The 17,547-nt window shown below is 44.2% G+C and overlaps 1 protein-coding gene across 1 annotated transcript in view; it reads right to left on the bottom strand.

The window, feature by feature from the left end:
- Positions 1-17,547, bottom strand: part of MAP2K1 (mitogen-activated protein kinase kinase 1) — a 134,215-nt gene that overhangs the window by 62,131 nt on the left and 54,537 nt on the right. The window contains exons 2-3 of the mRNA XM_086957992.1: positions 2,762-2,972; positions 512-658 (exon numbers count right to left, since the gene is read on the bottom strand). Coding sequence (XP_086814118.1) covers positions 512-658; positions 2,762-2,972 — 358 coding nt within the window. The remainder of the gene's footprint in view (positions 1-511; positions 659-2,761; positions 2,973-17,547) is intronic.

Genomic DNA, 17,547 nt, shown 5'->3' with positions numbered 1-17,547 from the left:
ATCAATTGTGTGTTGTGGCTTCAGGAGGCAGCTAATCATTTTAAAATAACCCTTCGACATGGGTTCAGGAAACCAACAACAAGCAATCAAGGATTTGCACCAAATTACTTCATTTTTAAAAATTTCACTGGATGTCAATATGCTGTCAAACAAGTCTCCAACCAGGAGCACGGAGCCTTTTTGTGGCATACAATATACGTTTATAAGTGAACATGTCACAGTTGCACTATAAAGCAATATATATTGATGTGCAGAGTGCATATATGGTATGTCATACAGTAATGGCTGTTTTTCGTAAGAAAGCTAGATTTGGAGATTGCCGGCTGTTTGCATACTGGTTGTTAGGCACTGGACAACTGAGGCGGATGCACAAGATCACTCTACTTGTGTATGGGTTCAAGCTTGCTACTCGGGCACACTGACAAACTGCGTTTCCCTCGCAGAGTAATAGATGTGAGATATGCTGTCAGCACCAACTGAGAAGTAGCACTAAGAGCAGAGGAGCTCATACCATGTGTTCCATGCAGATGCTGATTTCCCCGTCACTGTAGAATGCCCCGTAGAAACCCACAATGTACGGAGAGTTACATTCATGCAGAACCTGCAGCTCACGGATGATCTGGTTTCGGATTGCTGGTTTGATCTCCAGATGAATTAACTAGAAAATAAAAAACAAAATAAAAAATGCTAGTTAATTTTCTTTGGCTTGGTTAAGGGTAGATCACAAACACTAAAGTACATATAAGAGGGAAGAGAAGTTAAAGAAATCAGGGTGACACAGTAAATCACAATTATGCAGCCCTATGCAAAGAACCAACTCTGACATTAGAAGAGAATGAATCACACGGACTCAGATTATTGAGGGAAGGTCCACATCTTTTACAAAATGGTGATTGTAGGCCACTGATGCAGGCCATGAGGAATGCCAAATACACCCAAAGCCACACCACTGAACATTAGAAAGATCACCATCAAGGAATCTGCACATCATACCCAGCAAAAAGCCACTGGCACAACAAGGATTACCCATACCTATATCCGCACACAGATAACAGGCAAGTCTGTAGCTGAGACACTCATGGAGATCTTCCATGGTGAGTGCCATTAACGAAAGATAGTAATCAGGGACCAGGTAGCACATGGAGTAATATAACAGAAGTGCAAAATTACACACCAGACCAAAAAAGACCTCAGGATCAGTCATCACAATTTAACTAGAGGTAGGAATATATAAAGATTGGAGGAGACAGGGTAATTATATCTTATCCCTCAAGTGAACACATGCTCTGCAGCAACCCATCACCAGGACACAAACCTAAGGTTGAGGCTGACAGTTACACACCCTTATCTTACATGGCGACACACTTCCTTAGGGCCAATCAATTAATGAGACACTAGCGTCAAACAGAACCAAAGGAACGCAGGACACAGTTAATATTCCATTTTAAGAACCCTACATAAAATAATCTGCAGCCTCCTATATACAAAGCACAACTTCTCAGTCCTCATACACACATGGGAAGCCCCGCTGAAGAAGGCATACCATTTATCTCATCAGCCTATACTGAGCTCCAAACCGCCCCATATACACACACAACAAGGCAAATGAAAGAGGCAGCTTACATACGAGCTAACTGTTTCTCCACAAATAGATCAAGGCCAGTTAAAAATGGTATCTATAACCCCCAGCTACTCAATGTAATGGGCAGGCAAAAGTAGAGAATGTAACCGCAGTTCATCCGATTGCCTCTTTAAAACACAGGACAGTTCAGATTATGAAAGGTATCTCATACACTGTCTGTCCATGTCCTCTTCCACTACAGTGTACATTTGCAAATTGTGCAGACTCAATTAAAGAAGCTAATATATTTTACCCTCAGGCTTTGCAGACACAGTGCAGGACCATCTATAGAAGACAGCTCACCTACCAGGTTTGACAGTGATTAGCTTTCTATTGAGGTTTCACACTCCCCATTACGCCTCCATACAAGAGGAAAAAAGCAGATGAAGACAAAATCCTTTAGACTATCAGTCTGTTCATGTACAGACAGGTCTACAGGAGGGAAACTGGCCCACATACTGAAAATTCCTGAGGCTAAAACAACTAAGCAGGCACAGTTATGGGCAGGAGCTAGCATATTATCCTCCAAACTAACCATACAAAGGGCAGGCCACATACCACACAGACCCTCCCCATACACGATGCATGCTCTGGTAATAGGACACACACACGCCAAGTCATCAGCCACATGACATCCCAGGTGAGTGAAGAGTATCACATCCACCTAGTCTTTCCATATAAAGGGCAGACTCACATGAAAAAAAATAGTATCTCTCCCTAACCTGTCCATATGAAGCACGTGCTCCACATCATCGATGCCACATATTGCAGTCCTGATGCATACTAGGAATTGCAGAAAGGGTTAACTTCGTTTGAATCAAGTAGACAAATACTATGATTATAGGCACAAGTGATGGTCCCTAATGCCATTAACCAATTATTAAACTAAATTATTCTCTTTCCCCCCCCCGCCACGACTTCCCTACATATAGCTACTGGAGATAGGACAAGCAGCATACATAATATCTGACAACCCCTCCAGAGACAGGGCAGGCTAAGAGGATGGAAGCAGGAAAAGCACCATCCCTTCCCACCAATTTACAAAGGAAAGACCCAATCAACATCTACTAAAGCTCTTGATCCAGACTTTATCTCTTCAGAAGTGAGACCAGCTCTTAGTAGGGCTGTTGTACTCCTTACCTTTCGTGCCATGATGAGTCCTGAAGGTTTGTGGGACACCTTGAAGACCACACCACCATTGCCGGCTCCCAACTCGGACACCTTTTCAAAGTCATCGTCCTTGAGCTCGCCAACTTTCTGCTTCTGGGTGAGGAAAGCCTCAAGGCGCTTGCGCTGCTGTTCATCAAGCTCGAGCTCTTCCAGCTTCTTTTGCAATGCCTCCAAGTTAGTCCTGTGCAAATTAGGTGGAAGGAGACATTTTTAGGGCCACATAAAAAGTTCTAGGTCAAACTAAACGTGAATGTGCAGCACACACATACTTAAAAGGAAGGAAACTCCACACCTACATATTCTTCAAGGCTATCCTTATCATTAGTAGCAAATTACTGGATAAGGGTACTGGTTAACCAAATCAGACCATGGTAAACTCCCCCCGAAAGAATTTACAAACATTTCTGGAGAGTTCATAAAACCACAGGTTAATACGATGGCTTCTAAGCCCCCACAGGAGTTATGTAGTCCAACTGCAAACTTCGTGTACAACAATGTATATTTATCTATAGTGATTCAAGGCAATTGTGATGTAGGAACTCAGGAGAGTGGCAATGTTTTGAAAGAGGGAAACGCATCACGGCAAACAGACATTTCCTGTCTTTGAGCCACAAGAAGAGAGGTAAAAAGTGGTCCACATTAAGAAAATAAACCCTATGTCCACTGTAAATAAACCATCCTTTGTCGCTTAACTGCCACAAATTTTACAAGATTGGGTGAAGTCAGGCTTTTTACACAGAAAACTGAAAGAAGCAGTAATACAGCTTCTGCTTAAGAAGCCTCAGGTGGAGCCATCTGACTTAGCTCAATTTCATCACGGTTCCGGGCTTTCCTATGTGGTGAAGCTGTGAGCAGCAGGCCTTAGGTCCATGCAAAGTACAAAGCTCGTTATAGTAGGTATCTTGGATGACCCTGGTACACAGGCTGATTTGTGTATTCCAATGCAAACTTGTTCACAAACTGGGGATTTACTGAATGAATATCCATTCTTGGACCAAAAAATGTGCTACAAGAAACATCTGTGCTTATGTGGATTGAAAAAACGTAAGAGTACATCACGAACTAGCATGCAGGCATCCGTGAAGCAAAACATGAAAACGGTCTGCAGAGATTTTAGACAAGGATGTAAGTACTTTGGATTTTTAAGATATAAACCCATTCTTTTTTTTGTTTTCTTTATTTATTGATTTTTTAATGTGCAATCTTTTAATAAGCTGTGTGTGCAGCTACATCAATGAGATAAACATTTTATTTAAGAGCTCGCAAATTCATTTCGAGGAGGTGGCTTTCCAAACAGCACACGTCAACCACATTTGCAATAAAGTAGTGTGTTAAGGCGGTGACTTCTTATCATTCACCAGTCTCCTCTAATGTACATGTGCCAATACACTCAAGTAAGTATAAATTATAATACATGGGCTCTGAGGTGCAGCCCAAGTTCTGGGACATATATTCTTCTGTGCTGGTTGGAGTACCTATATCTATATTTTCTTCTACAATGAACAAGCAAACATTTAGTGCACGACCTTAATGACCTGGACATTTGTTAGAGAAAAATTGTTGGGGGTGGGGGGGGGGGGTAGAGGATGGGCAGTCCAGTATGATTAAAGTACCTCAATTAATTCTCCTTACAAAAAATATGAATGCGAAAATTGTATGTGGGTAAGTAATGACTGATGCCATTTCGGTGGAAAAGGAAATATGGAGCGAAAGTGGGTGGGGTTTGGTGTACAACAAAACCACTATAAAGAGAGAGGTTAGGAAAAAAGTGAATCAACGAGAGAATATGCTTATAGATTACCTAATATATTATTTCCTAGAGATAGACCAGCTAGGTATACCTTCCCTGGATGGGCAAAGGAAGTTTGAAAGACTACTTTTACGTAAGTGCCAACGTTTGAGATATATTGTAGAACGAAAGTACTAATGACCCACTGTTGTGCAAGATACAGAAGTATTAAATTGTGAATACAATGATTAAATGTTAATCTAGTCCACAATAAAGTAGGCAAATAAGCTAGAGACACTACAGAAGACTGATAGAAATACACCGGATACATGTGAAGAGTCCATGATACCCTCTAAGGTGTGAGACTGCCATTGATAAAGTCCATAAGGGTGACTCATGGTAAAATGAGGCAGACACAGAGACATTCAAGCCTTTCACAAAGGCCTAGGGCACTCAAACGGACCAACAGGCTACTGACCAGAAAATGAAATTGCTAGAGAATACTGTTAGAGCTAGGAGTCTCCAAATACCAGGGATCACGGAGTAGGTAATTGACTAGCTGGACACAGATGTGTAATTATATGTCCAAACTGGTTATCTGAAAAGCTTGAAATCCCACTGGGGTCTTTACCAGAGACACACAAAAAAGCATTTTCACTTGAAATCTTTCAGTAAGACTTCTGAAATTATATGTTCAACTGGTTATCTGAAGAGCTTGAAACCTCTCTGGGGTCTTTACCAGAAGCATAAAGATACATTTCCGCTTGAAGCCTTTCTGTCAGCTATCTGAGAAAGGACGGGTGAGACTCGCCGTCATGTTAACTTTGAGAGACAAAGAACTGCAAGTTCGGTTATTGGAGGCAGCCAGTTGGAGAGCCAAGTCACAAATGTAGAACACCCCAATACATTTTTAACCATACTTCATCCAGATTATAAAGAAGCAGGGAAGGAATATTAAGGTTCCCCATCGTGCGTTTGAGGCTGAATGCACACCGGTGGGGATCTTTAACCCAACTAAATTAAGCATAATGTATAAGTCAAGAAGGATTTTTCTTAAACACTGAAGACAAGCACTAACTCCTCATTTCGAGGCAGGAGGAGCGCACCTGCTTTGAGAAACATTGACGACGGAGCACTAGTGTTCCTTAGCAAACTGTGCTGCAATCTTGCAAAATAGAAGCAATTATACTCAGTCTACGAAGTCGTGGGCATTTCGGTACCATTAGGCACGACGGGGGTTAACCTGGAGAGCTGTTGTTTTTGCAGATTGCAGCTCAGGACCCAACATCACAGACATGAAACAAGCCTGGAGTGTCTTTCTCACTCTTTAACCCACACACCTTGCTGTACCCTGCTTTCTTTTCCTCCTCTTTCAATCACTGCACCGTCAGATGTTGTTAACCAGACAGTAGAAATCAATGTTAGCAAATCAAAGGTAATGGAAGTAGGCACTGGTAAAATAAACATTATGAACTATGGAATTATTGAAAAGGTAAATTCTTGGACATAGGAAATAAGATTTCCCAGGAATAAACAGAATGCGAACATAACTGTGGCATCATTTCAATCAAACGGGACCTTACTACAGACATGATGGAGAATTGTTCTATTGAAGCAGCACTAATGGTGCATTGTGAAATCGGTCAAAAAGGCTGTTTGAATGGGAATGTCCCCTGCATATTGTACATTTGTGTTCCCCTGTCCAGAGTGCCTAACTGCAAGACTCTGGTATTCCGGTTTGGATTTTTGACCCAGCCTCACACTAAGCTAGTGTGTGCATCTAGGCATGTTGTTTAAACAGGAGCAAGCTCCTGAACCGAGAGAGGCGCACAAACAAGTGTTTTAATTTGTTGGACAGTGGACTACAGTCCCGGTAATGAGTTTGAATCTAGAATGCTGGTGGCAGCCTACTATGTTTTGTGGGGTAGAGTAACTAATTACTTTAAGTAAAGGCTATGTTAGCTCATAATATATTGAAACGAATGACAATCAATTACATTCAATTACACCTCTCTGAGAACAAATTTAGTTCAAAGCTTTTATATATGAAAAAGTCACAATTATAATACACTGGAATTTCTTCATTCCATTTCAGTTTCAATAAATGTTAAAAACATGTGAAGAGTGACTGTTGGTGAACAAAGTGAGTAGTGAAACAAATTCAGTGACACTTATTTACAAATTCATACAGTATTATACACGGGTGAAAGGGGGAGGGAAAGTTTTTGGTTTGGCGGTCAGAGTTCTGAGTAAATGCTCCAAGGACACAGATGGTTATTGCGCCTGTTCCCGGAGGTTTCTTGACCAGTATTATGCGTCGACGTTTCGACCCTTAAGTGCCCCGATTGGTGGTCACGGCGGGTCTTTATCAAGACAGGGGAGGGGTGGGGGACAGGGGGTCTGGAATCACAGGAGGGAAATATCGCACCCTGGAGGGAAGCCCGTAGGTCAATCCCTTCGTTGACAGACGGTGCTCGGCTCTACATGAGATAGCACGTATCCTCTTCGACTCGGGACTGACCTTCGGGCTTCCCTACAGGGTGCGATATTTCCCTCCTGTGATTCCAGACCCCCTGTCCCCCACCCCTGTCCTGTGTGTGTGTGTCCTGTGTGTGTGTGTCGTGTGTGTGGTGCACTCATTGAAAGTATGAGTTAACTAAAGTAATGGAAGCGTGTGGTTCCTATTTTGGAATCCCCTGGCTTTTCCATGTGCATAAGATGGAGGTGAGGTTGTTGTCCCAGAAAATGGAACTGCATTGCTGAGCTTCCGAAAGCTGGGGGAGGAGACCCAAACAGTGAAGTGGGAAAGAGGAGACAAGGCTATCTTTAAAAATTCAATTAAGTCCTGTTGCTGTGAGTGGCAGCTGATTAGTCTTCCTGATGTCTGACTTCTGCTAGACGGGTGGAGTTCAGTTTGTTGTTCAGCGAGCGAAGGGTGCTTAAGGTGAGGTCCCTTTCCGGATCAGTGTTCAGTCTGGCTGTGGCTAGCCATTTACAGAAAGCTCACACATCTTTGTGCCTCGACAACTCTGCTGTGAGGAACATCACTCTACATAAAGCAGGGGTCTGGAGAACAGCTTGGAGAGGACGCATGAAAGATTCACTCCAAGCTGGTTTGGAGAGTGCAGATAAGAGAATCCACATCCTCTATCCCCTTGTAGTGTATAAAAGGGGAAGTTGCTGACCCATTTGATGTTCTATTTCGAAATTCTTTCAGTAAGGAACGGAGTACTCTTAAGGATTGCTGTGCAACCAGGGCTGGCATCTGTCTGATAGCCAGCTTCCCAAAAATGAAGGGACAACACCTGGAGTCTGACTTGGCAGGAAGAGCGGACTCCCTGCCCTTAAGCACCTGGAAGCTAACTTGCCCGCTGAGAGAGGGAAGGAGTGTGCAAACCTTGCAGATGGAGGGATTGTCTAGGTCAAGCCAGAAACAGCTAATCCTGAAACTGATGGTCCATGAACCCAGAGACTCAGACGAGTGGGCTCCGTGTTCCTGGATCAGAGTGCAGTCTCTCCCGGGCGAGCAGCCTACATGTTGGCACTACCAAGAAGTTGTGCAGACTGAGCTGCTGCAAACCTGAAGTGGCACCTAAGCAGCCAGCACCACAGCACTGTCCTGAAATTATGACTGATGGGGCTATGTCACTGTGATCTTGCAGTTCTGTCCGAGCAGCCTGCACTGCGGCACTGTCCTAAAGTTGTGCTGTGTGAACAGTGCCCAAGTATGATTCTGAAGTTTTACCCGAGTGGACTGCGCCGCAGCAAAGTTTCAAAGTTGTGCTAAAGTGCATAGTGCCACTGAGTGAGCCCAGAGTGTGCCCTAGTAAAATGGGCCATGACCAAATGTCCCTAAGTGGACTGTGTCGCTAACCCACTATAACCTGAACCGCGGTTGTACCAGCCACTTGCAGAAGAGAGCCTTGAGGCAGTCGTGTGACCTCTGACCCTGTAGCTCACAATTCAACTGACCCAAAAGCAAGCTTGTACCGGCCCGATAAAACGCTGGAAGCTCCATGCCTGCAGACTTTCTTTGGCAGCCTCTGCTGTTCCCAGTAAACTTGATCACAGTGTCGGAGTACTCGCAACCGGGGCATCTCCTCCTGCAACAAGAAGGGCGAGCCAGACACATGCTGCGGTCCCTGCTCTGGATGGTACTTCGAAAAAGCTCAACAGTAAGGATATGAACAAACTACTGAGTCTACTAAGAGTATCTGAGCGTATAATGTCTAGAGGCGGGGGAGCACGCACCTGTGTCAGATACCCATACCTACCCAGGTAGACTGAAACCCTCCTGGGGAAAGAGTGAGGAGAGGAGGATAAAGAGGAATTATCAATCCCTGGGGTACAGTGGCCCAGTGCCAGTGAAATGCTTGTATGTCTATGCTGTAGTGGGTAGCATTTAAGCTTTCTGTGTGTAGTGAAGCACTTTCTTTTTTAACAAAGACAAGCACTGGGGTTGGATATTCAAATTATTGTGCTGGTGGGTCATAATTGAGTCTTGAGCTTGAAGAACTCCCCCTTTCATACCCCATACCATCTCCACAAAAAGCTGTGACTGCTCACTACTACCACCACTGACAGTTAGTGCTGAAGGGGTTGTACTTGGCCACGTTGGTAGAGCCATAATAGGACAGACTTGGGGTATCAGAGGCAAACAACCCCCATCGCTGAGGCCCATTACCCCATGACCCTCCAAGTGGGTCTGACAAAGACGATTTATGGAAATGAGGTTTAGGCACGTAATTTTTTTAAGCTACTGCAGTCACAGAGAATATGTTAGATAAAAGAACCCTAGAAATTCAACAGAGGGCTACAACTCTTATTGCATATTTAGATGGAGTATGAATTTCTAAGAGAGGTGAAGCAGGTACGGTATTGAGTCATAATCTGGATAAAAATGGAACGATATTAGACAGTTACTTTCACTGAAGATTTGCATCCCTTGACAAGAGGAATGTGAATCCCGTGGCTCTGCTAAATAAGCATTTGCAATGCAATAGGTCTTGCATTACTGATAGTTTGAGGAACTGATGATGCAAATAATAATGCAACACCAATAGCTCATACTTTCAGTAATGGAAGACCTAGTGCATTGCAAACGCTTGCGTAGTGAGACAGGTACCAGCATTCTATGTCTCAGTGTAGTACCGCAAGCTGCTCCTAGAGATCCCTAGTGAGCAAGGCACCAGCACTGCATGTATAGCGCAGTACCACAAGCTGCTCCTAGAGGTCCCTAGTGAGCGGGCACCAGCACTGCATGTCTAGGTGCAGAACGTAAGCTGCTCCTAGAGGTCCCTAGTAATCAAGGCACCGGCACTGCATGTCTAGGTGCAGTACCACAAGCTGCTCCTAGAGGTCCCTAGTGAGAATCATAAATATTTAGTCATATATGCAGAAGATATGGTAAATCCACCCTGCCCATAATGCATTGCATGCAAGACGGTACCACAAGTATGTTCAAATAGCTATGTCCATAAATACAATTAGTAGCTTTGAAATGTGACAAAATGATATTAATTCCGGATTAGGTTGTACTCTATGTGGAGCTGATGAAGGGAAATTTATCGAAGGTATAATATAAATGAGAGATATGCTAGCGAGTAAAGTAACCCCTGCCAACCTAGTTTAGGATCAAATGAGTGTCCTGTCTAAAGGCCTTTAAGAAAATAATGCCTTAAGGCTGTAATTAAATCCTAGGGCGTAATTACACATGTAATAGGGGTTGTCCTCATGAGAGGTTACAAGAAGAGACAAAGCAGTACTAAGGAGGGACTACTAAGCCTAATGACTAATGAAAAGCCACCATTTACAAAGGACAGGAGCTGGGCGGAAAGTAGTCTTAGCTTATTGCCCATATCCTGAATACTATTACAAATAAACAAGGGAACCCGAAAAGTAACTAAGGACCTCGGGGTTCTATTTCTTTTATGAACAATGGTCCTTAATAATTGAAGTATGAAAAAAATGCAATATAGGCCCTAATGGGTACTATAGTACTTCAAAGTCCAGCCGGACAAAGAATTTTTAATGTCAAATTTAGAATTACATTTTTAAGTTTAAACAAGAACAATACAACAGGAAGCAGTCTAGCACCCAATATTTGAGAAACAGAGAGACGAATAAACAGTTAAGCATACAAAACAAAAGAACACAGGCAATAGTTGGAACATTGGGGGCTTGAACTAGTCATACAGTGAAGCAAGCTAACCCATATAGTGACCACATTAATCAAATGAAAATAGTAATTCATGGCACAAATCATTATGTCGACGGCGTTTCGATCCCAAGGTCATAATTAATGGGGATCATCATCAGGACTACAACAATAGATTTGCCTGGTGTTTAACCTTAATAAATTAAAAAGCCTTGAGGAGAGATGCCTCCAGCCTACAGCGTATAGGATTTTCAGTTACAGTCGGTAGGGCGGAACTTGTGGACTGACGAGTTGGGCCAGAGTATATGTTTGCAATGGGCTTCTTTCTGTAGCCAGTCAAGTATCTGAAAATTAGTGATCAACTGGTAGGGAGGAGGAAAAAAATGTCCGCTTATTTCCCCATGGCAAGTATTCAGTTATCAAAAAGGAAAAGGGACACTTGTTACAGTTCTAAACCATTGGTTAGAAAAATGAATGAAACACCCTCAAAAACTCAATGTTGATTGGAAAAGCGGTATATATTCTTCATCCGCCCCACATTGATGTTGTGGCATTTATCTTCCGATGTTACAATATGGCTCAATGCCAGCCTCATCCAGAGGCACCTCTGGTATAGAATGCAGTGTCCAGAGATTGAGGGATGCCGCCAAAAAGAAAGTGTACAAAAGAACAAAAATATTAAAAAAGAGAACGTCACCAAAATACTTTAATGGAGGGTGAGATTCTATTAGAGTAAAATATAAGGGTACTTTAAATAGATCGAGTTACTAGATCCATTAGTATTATTAGAATAAGCTTGTCGACATGTTTCAGCTCCCCTTGGCCCAGGAGCTTTTGTCAGGACTAACATACAAAAATATATATACTTACACAACTTGTGTAGTACATTTAAGTGTCTGCGCCTGGACCGCGCCCAGAGCCATGACCACTGGCTGTCCCGCCCCCCAAAAATACACCATCGCTAAGCTCTACACCAGAGGTCTTCAAACTTTTGAAGGTTGAGCCCCCCCAGCTGAATTTTTGTAAATGTCGGGCCCCCCCACCACCTGACAGAAATTTCTGGAATCTGGTACACTACATAATTGACCGCCACCCGCATATCCCTGGGCATATCCGGCAAATAATGTTCAAAACAATGAGTGTTTCCTCCTTCTCCATGAATTCCCTCACTACCACTCACCAACAATGCACCTCATCTCTCTATAGCACCTTTCTGGCAAACATATAATTTTTTTTATAGTGCTACTCATAGTTTCATCATACTCAGGGGCATATGTACAAGCACCTATAGACACCTCACCATCACTTTTTACAACGTTGTGGTGGTGATAGGGGCATTGCCGTATTTACACGGCAGAGTTAAGCCACTTAACTTGGCTTAACGCTGCCTTGTAAATACGGCCCTCTTTCATACTATGCTTAGCGTGAAATGGTGGGCAGTGGGTGTTGCAGTGGGTGTTCCACTGCAACAGGCACTGATTTTGATGTTGCGCCCTATTTACAAGGGCAGCGTAAAAGTGAGGCAGCGTTAAAATTAACAACAGGGAAAACCTGGTCTTAAGCTGGTGAAAGTAGGAGAAATGCATTATTTCTTCTCATTTTTCATTCATCCATGTGTGCTGCCTTGTGCAGCACACATGGAAAAAGCAAAATGCCTTGTATTTGTACTCTTTTAAAAAAAATCAATGTTGTGATTTCTGTGTGTGCTGCATTAAGCAGCACACATGGAAGTGAGACAAATGGCATTTAAAGATTGTTTATGTACAGGAAGGTCCCCCTCCTGAACATAAACAATATTTTCCCTGCACTAAGACACCCTTGAACTATGGTGCAATGGTGTCTGAGTTGGCACTACACTGATAAGCATAGCGCCAGCGCAGGGGATACGCAAGGCTGCACCATATTGTTGTAAATATGGTGCAGCCTTCCGTTTCTGAAGTGGCAGAGGGAGGCTTTAACCCATGACTACTAAACGCCTCACTCCGCAACTTCCTCGAACATATGCCCCTCAGTTCTTTGATCTGCATGTTACACCTTCTTTGTAGCAGGCACATTAACCCTCTGTGCTGTGAGGGTGGCAGGAGTGCTCATGTGAGTGCACAGTGAGGTATGCGACAGTGTGAGAGTAGGGTAAGTGGAGTGACTGCAGGGTGGGTGAGGTGACAATATGAATTTGGGTGTGCATGTTAGTGCAGAGTGGGACTAACGAATGCACGGTTAGTGATGGGTTTGTTTAAGTGAGATTGCAGATTGAGCAGTGAGGGGGACAGGTGAGTGAAGTGTCACATGAGTGCAGGGTGGGTAGTGTGCTTGTGTGGCTGCAGGTTGAGGTACAGGGAAAACCGCGCAAGTGCATTGTGAGAGCAGCGTGATCACTGAGTGCAGGGTGAATGGTGTGCGTGCGTGGGGGTCAGTATGAGGGAATTGTTATCACTGTGAGTGCAGGGTGAGCATGAAAGTGAAGGGCGAGAATGAGGAGCAAGTTGTCTGAATGCAGGGTACATTCCCAGACACTTGCAGTAAATAGTTGCATAATAGATGCTTTCAGTTTTAGAAAAGGGGGCTCCTTGCCTCCCACTGCAGCTAAAGCATTTCAGCTGTAGGAATTAACCAGGATAGCCCCCTCCCCCCACTCCCCCCCAAACATAGCTGCCAAGGTTTCAGATTGCTATGTGTGACATTTTCTTAAATTCAGTGTAATTATGAGTGACATTTCAAGGACTATGAGTGACAATTTCTCGCAGGCAAACTCAAGCAGTGAAGAAGAGGGAAACATACATATCAGAAATGACACCCATGTGAGCAACAAGGAACTCTAAGACGAGTCACATCATAAACCACAAGCTGTATTACTGAGCGGTGGACCACCGGTCCTGAATATTGCCCACTGCCTGCCAAGGCCCGCTGGTGGCCCCATCACACCAGTTGCAGCCTGTCACACAGAGCTACCCGGCATGCTCTTCTGACTCTGTGTTGCTTTGCGCGCTGAAAAGTTACGTTGGCAAGCACCACAGTGGCTCTCACAGACACCTGACCCAAAACAGGTTAGTGCAAGCAACTACTAACACAGCTTACTGTCAGTGAGAAGGCAGACTGCTATGTAATGTACAGTTCTCGGCTGTTATTGGGCAGACAGGCGGCAGCTCTGAAGATGATCATGACTGAGGCACAAGAAAAAAAAATAACAGTCAGGGGTGTTGCCAAGCAGGCCTGCGCAAATTAAATAAAACAAGAAAAATAAAGATGCGCAGCGAAATTCGTCCCAAAGCTGAAACCTGCACTCCATGCAAACTTCTCAGGAAAGATCTGCTCAACGAGTCCCTAGGAGGCCTCTTCAATACTTCTGAGATTACTTGCATTTTGATGTGAAACAGAGCCCGCACGCTGCAGAGATGAACACTGCAGAGATGAACAGAGGCCCCTACACACATTTGTTTTCAGATATATAAGCAGCTCTATCCCCTCTCCAACCATATGGTTCACCTTTGTCTTCAGAAGGGCAGTTTAAACCCTTTATCAGTGCTGCACCCTCCCACAATAATTACGTTTCATTTACACCTGTGCCTGGTCCCTTTACGGCGATTACATGGCTGAAAGAGAAATCTCGCATTGTTAATGAGGCTTTAATAGTTTTCACCCCTTCTTCGGGCCCCTGCAGCTTCACTCTGCCGTCTGTTACTTTAATCAGAAGAGGACAAAGGTGAGATTTACGGCGGACTACGAGCCCCCCCTGAGACGGTGGCGCGCCCCCCCAGGGGGGCGCGCCCCACAGATTGAAGAACTCTGCTCTACACCCTTGAGCCCGGAAGCTGCAACGTAGTCTGCCACCGCGCTGAACCATACTCAACGGTAGGAACTTTCACCAGCACCCACTGCCACTTCACACACACCAGCCCATTGACCAGCCCCAACCCGAGCACACCAAAGACATCAACCGAACAAAAACACCAACTCCCATGTGCCCTTCTCAACACATGCCCACTATGCAAGCATTACACTGAATTATGAGACCTCATTGCCACCATCACACCAGACACAGAATTCCTCACGGAGACCTGGTTCAGCTCCAGACATTGACACAGCGATCCCCGACTAATATAAAATCACTCACCAGGACCAAACAAACAAGCCGGGAGGACAAATAACCATCATCCAGAAAGAGACTATACAGTGTACCACCACCTCCGACAACACCACCACCTCCATGGAACATCTTAACTTCAAGCTCCACGCGGACAAGACAACCATCAGAGGTACTCTTGTATACCGATCCCCAGACCCACGCTCCAATTTCTGCAACACCATCATAGACTTCATTGAGCCCCTAGCCTTAGACTCCAATAGACTACATCTTCCTCGGCGACCTAAATTTTCAAATCCATGACTCCAATGACAAAAAAAACGCACACCTCCTCAACAGTGTGAGCAGCCTCGGATTTACCCAAATCGTCCACGATCCTAAACACTCCAGACCCAATTTTCACCTCCAGTAACCACGTCAAATACAGCCATGTAACAGAACTCACATGGACGATCACTCCATCGTCCACATCAGCATCTCCAGCCTCAACACTGCCACCCCTTAAGATGACCAACGTCCTCCTCCATACGTAGAATAAAATCTCACAGACCAGCTGGGCGAATGCCTCCAACCGTACTACCACCACCAACCTTGAACAGGGAGTGAAAAACTTCAACCCCTGGATCACCAATTGCTCAGACAGCATTGTCCCCATCAAGAGCAACATCCAGAGAAAATCCTCTAAAAATGCCAGTTGGTACAACCAAAAACTCACAACAGCGAAATTAGACAGCAAACAGTTGGAGAGGAGATAGCGCACCATCAAGGACACCTCTGACAAGGCAGTCTTCAAGACCTCTATCAACCTCTACCACCACCTGCTGAGGGCAACAAAGAAGACAGCCATTGCTGAACACATCAAAACCAGCGCCAACAACACCATGGAACTTTCCAACATTGTTAGGGAATTCACCAACCCAGCTGCCAGCGAAAATAACATCACACCCTCACAAGAGCGATGCGACAACCTCACCCACTTCTTCCATGGCAAAACTGTAACCATATACAGAAACTTTGAACACCCTACCCAAACCTATGGACTTCGACAGATACGCCAACACCGTAACCTACACAAACTCCACACTGACCACCTGGAACATCTTCTCCAACCAGGACACCCCCTTCACCATGAAATCCATCCTCTCAGGGGCTCCCACAGACCCATGCCTGTACCACATCTTCAACATCGGAAGCCAAAGGTTCGGCCAGGAACTCGCTACCCTACTCCACACCTCTAGCACTACACCAACATTTCTCGATGCCTGGAAACACGCTGAATCAGACCTCTACTGAAAAAAAACCTCCACCGCACCCAGCGAACTCTATAACTACCGGCGATTCTCCCTGCTCCCATTATGAGCAAAGGCACTGGAAAAGATCCTCAACAATCAACTCATGACACACCTGGAGCAGAACCAGCTACTCGATGCCTCCCAATCTGGCCTCCACAGCAATCACAGCACCAAAACCGCCATGAATGCAGCCACCGACAACATCCGAACCCTCCTCAACCGAGAAGAAAGAGCAGCTTTGGTCCTCCTCTACCTCTAGGTAGCCTTTGACACCATATCCCACCACACATCGAAAAACTCAACCACATTGGCATCCAAAGGGACGCGCTCAGATGGATCACCTCCGTCTTCACCAGAAGAGCCCGGAGGATCCACCTCCCACCTTTCACCTCTGAACCCAAGGCGATCACTTGCAGTGTCCCCCAGGGCTCATCTCTCAGCCCCACTCTCTTCAACACGCTGGCCACCATCGTCTCAACATAATTTCCTACGCAGGTGACACCCAATTCATCCTCTCACTCACCGACAACACCACCAGAACCAACTTCCAAAGATGCATGACCATTGTCACAACCTGGATGAAGAACAACTGCCTGCAGCTGAACACAGATAAGACGGAAGTACTGATCTTTGGCAACAGCAGCAACACATGGATTGACTCCTGGTGGCCATCTGACCTGTTAACCCACACCCACTTGTGCCGTAAGATAACCATAACACCACCACTGGGTCTGGGCTCCCAAAAGCACAGCTTGCCACAAGCTAGTAATAAACAAAAGAAGATGCACGTGCTGCTACCTAATTAATCGCCCTACTTTTGGCAAAACATATGAAGTGAAACAAATGTTTTTATGATCAGAATGTATCGTTTTTTTATTATAACTTCAGTCAATCATTCATTTTTTACCTTTTGTTTGAAAAATTAAATTTAGCCAAATTCATATTTTAAGACCTTATGTACAACAAAAAACAAAATGACATGTACTCAAATTTCTATTTAGAAATTAACAATCAAAATACATTTCAAAATTATCTCATTCAAACAGTCAGTCATACCACTTTCACACAGCAATATATACAAACAACAGACAATGAAGAAAATATGTAAATTATTTCCAAGTTGTAATATGATTAATTACAACACAGCCATGAACATTTCTTGTATTTTACAAAAACCTATCGATATTTTTTATGACTTTTAGTTATTTCAGGCTTTTATAGTCTACGCGTTTCGAACTCATATAAATGTTGAGTTCTCATCAGGACCATAGTCTGTAAAAGAGAAGAAAAAAGATTTCATGGTTTTAGCGTCCTTTCTCAATACTGCACTAGCCCTTTCCCTACTGCAAGCTCCTACATCTTACCTCTCGACCAATAGAAACGAGAGGAGGTAGGGTTATCTCCGTGGACAGCAAACATCTAATGTAAAAACATATACGACACTTGGTCAACTACCATTTTGTGAATGACATTCAGCATGTACCACTCAGTCACAAC

Source organism: Lissotriton vulgaris, chromosome 2_1 (assembly GCF_964263255.1).
Source record: "Lissotriton vulgaris chromosome 2_1, aLisVul1.2, whole genome shotgun sequence".
Lineage (NCBI taxonomy): Eukaryota > Metazoa > Chordata > Amphibia > Caudata > Salamandridae > Lissotriton > Lissotriton vulgaris.
Note: the sequence above shows the minus strand (reverse complement) of the source record. Positions and strands in the feature narration are given on the sequence as shown.